This window comes from Pinus tabuliformis, chromosome Q, assembly GCF_031772625.1.
Source record: "Pinus tabuliformis cultivar Carrire ecotype Pingquan chromosome Q, CPIR1, whole genome shotgun sequence".
Lineage (NCBI taxonomy): Eukaryota > Viridiplantae > Streptophyta > Pinopsida > Pinales > Pinaceae > Pinus > Pinus tabuliformis.
Window position 1 is genome coordinate 701,791,967 of NC_142296.1, and position 2,963 is coordinate 701,794,929.

Consider the following 2,963-nt stretch of genomic DNA (forward strand, 5'->3'; position numbering starts at 1 on the left):
AACATTTTTACTTTAAAAATAACAAACTATCATTAAATAAAATTTTAAAAAAATGATATTCATTCTCACAAATAGATTCATATTCAACAAAACTAAACTAGATGTTGCTTTGAAAATGACTTAGGAAAAAAAACAATATCAATTAAAAAAATGGAAAATAAAAAAAACTATAGACCCATAAATATATAAATAATTAATATATTTATAATTCTAACCTATCATTCAATATATAACAACATAATCCATTCATAAAATTTCCACATAATCTATTACATTCCAATATATAACAACATAATCCATTCATAAAATTTCCACATAATCTATTAATAAAACATATTTCTATATAAATTAAAAATAAATTATCATAACACACCATGAAAATTAGCATTTCAGCCGACAAAATGCACATACATTGTCATGAATTTTTATGAATCTCATAAAATAATGGATGGATACATTATAATGAGAATAGGTGAATCCATAAAATAATGGATACATTATAAGGAGAATAGGTGAATCCGTAAAATAATGGAATGGAGTATATGTCCAGGGGATGTTTCATAAGATTTAACGAACTCAACCATAACGTCGTTCTGGAGTGTACTTGCTAACAATTCGTCCATTTATTGATTGCGTAGGTCTTGCATTCTTTTCGAAACCCTGCAAAATACAATAAATTGAAGATCAGAATATTAATGATTCGTATTTTCACAATATTATTAATTCATATATGAATCATGAGTTTTTATTAATTTGAAATTAAAGATTTTTTAAACTAAAAACTGATAATATCCAAAGTAACGGCAAACATTCCTTTAAACATCTTTTTATAAATTTATAACTTTAAATAGTTTGAAATTCTAAGGTTGAAATTAACCACACTCGAAAGAATATTAGGGCCTAAAAAATAATTAAAAAAACAATAATTAATAATTATTTTTTTAAGTTATTATTATTATTATTTAATTTTAAAATCAATATTAAATTAGACACCGAATACCAAATTAATGTATAAAAATTATTTATTTCTACGAGACAAAACAACCCCTCAACTTATGAGAGGTTTTTTCTACTAAATACATTTCCTAAATGATTAAATGTTAATTTTACAAAAACACATACAGCTGACTAAATGATTCTTCTGTCTCAACTTTTTGTCGAAACCAGTCTTCACACAAATTTTAAACATACTTTATTTACCTCCATAATATCAATTAAAATCCAAAATCAAATAATAAATCCTGGGTTAAGTAATATCACAAACTATCCCATTGTAACATTATTGAGTTAATAGCAAGCAAGAGAGAGAAGACCCAGTACGTACATCATTCACAGCTTCTTGCAGAGCCTTCACTTGGTCTTTCGAGACTGTCCTTACCTGCACAGGGTTTAACGAAAAAGAATCAGGTCACAGGGTCGATACACACGGGCACAGATTTGTGGTTAGGCAGTAACGTGACGTGACGGGCGATAAAAATACCTTGTGAATAACGGTCCAGATGACTCCCTCCGTGCAAGGAGGAGTGGTGAGGGATCCCGTGTACCGGTAATATTTCCTGCTACCAAATTTTATGTGCATCGGATTCACCACGCCCAAGGGTTCCACCGGTGGTTCCATATCCGCAATGGCCTTGATTTCATCCATTAACTGTTCATTATACCCAAACATAGTGAGCATTAAAACATAATCGCCTCATAATCTGCTAATGAGGCAAAATGAGATTGGTATACAAATATACCTCTGCCAAGAAAGTGTCAGGCCTGCCCAACTTGTAAATGATTCCAATCACGGCAATTTCGCCGTCCTGTGCTTGGTGCACCATATGGATTTCTAAAGGATGCCTGTTTCAATGCAAAACCCTTTAGCAACGCCTAAATAGCAGAGTATAATTTAGTGCAGCAAACATTCAAAAGAGGGCTTTGAGATTCTACTTTTTTCCATCAATAGTGTGCTCGGCCGGGGTGTGCCAATGGCTTTGACGCAGTGTGAATCTTTTCCCTTCTATCTCAACACCGCCGGCTCCTTCCGACCAGTTCACCTGAGGCGATACAGCCATAGGTGTAAGAGAGAATTGAACCCGAAACCTTAAATGGAAAAAGCATTCAAAGAAGAGAGAATCGAACCCGAAACCTTAAATGGAAAAAGCGTTAAAAGAAGAGGGAATCGAACCCCGAAACCTTAGATGGGAAAAGCGTTAAAAGAAGGAGAGAATCGAACCCGAAACCTTTAGATGGGAAAAGCGTTAAAAGAAGCTTTCCGTTACTGACCATGATGTCGTGACCCCTGTTCATAAGGGTTGCTTTTGCAGGGTAATAGAATCTGCGGAGCCTGCCCAGGTCCGGAGAGATCAAGGCATGTCTCTTCACCACATCGATGGGAGACTGATGCGTCCCATTCCCGCAGGCCTTCCAATCCTCCTTGAGCTCCCCCCAGTGCTCAGGCCCCTTGGGACCCTCTTTGTACTCGAACTCACTCTCATCCTCTGTTCGTGCAAACCAACAAAATCGAGTTTCAGATTAATCTCTGCAAAATTCTATATGAAGATTTAAAAAAACACAGTTATAAAGGATATTTGACAAATTACCAACTTCCTGAGTTCGAACGCCGGCGATGAAGAGGATCAAGGCAAATGCAATGAATACCGATATTACAGTTCGCGCCATAGTAAGGAAGCGAAGCAAATAATGGGCGGGACAGTAGAAGGTTTGGGTGAAGAGAGGCAAAATATAGAAAACGAAATAACATAAAAACCAGACACTGAAGCTTACCTGGTAGTCACTTGGCTTCCTCAATCGCCCTGCCTGCTATTTATTTCTTAGTTTGGCAGAAGAACGCGGTGGCGTGGAATGTGATTTCGGTGGGAAAATAATAAAAATAATAGAATTTCCTGCAACATTCGTGAAATACAGACGAAATACACGTTCGTGAAGGAAATACGAAGATGGTAGGTAGAGCTTTCAAG

At 35.4% G+C, this 2,963-nt stretch overlaps 1 protein-coding gene across 1 annotated transcript; it reads right to left on the reverse strand.

Moving 5' to 3' along the window:
- Window positions 1-412: 412 nt before the first annotated feature.
- On the reverse strand, window positions 413-2,763 carry LOC149221486 (alpha carbonic anhydrase 7-like). Its single transcript, XM_089385122.1, has 7 exons — window positions 2,586-2,763; window positions 2,269-2,483; window positions 1,933-2,039; window positions 1,740-1,842; window positions 1,481-1,648; window positions 1,325-1,378; window positions 413-660 (listed from the first exon to the last, which is right to left on the reverse strand). The coding sequence occupies exons 1-7, from the start codon at window positions 2,662-2,664 to the stop codon at window positions 577-579; spliced, it is 810 nt and encodes a 269-aa protein (XP_089241248.1). The 5' UTR covers window positions 2,665-2,763; the 3' UTR covers window positions 413-576.
- Window positions 2,764-2,963: the final 200 nt, after the last annotated feature.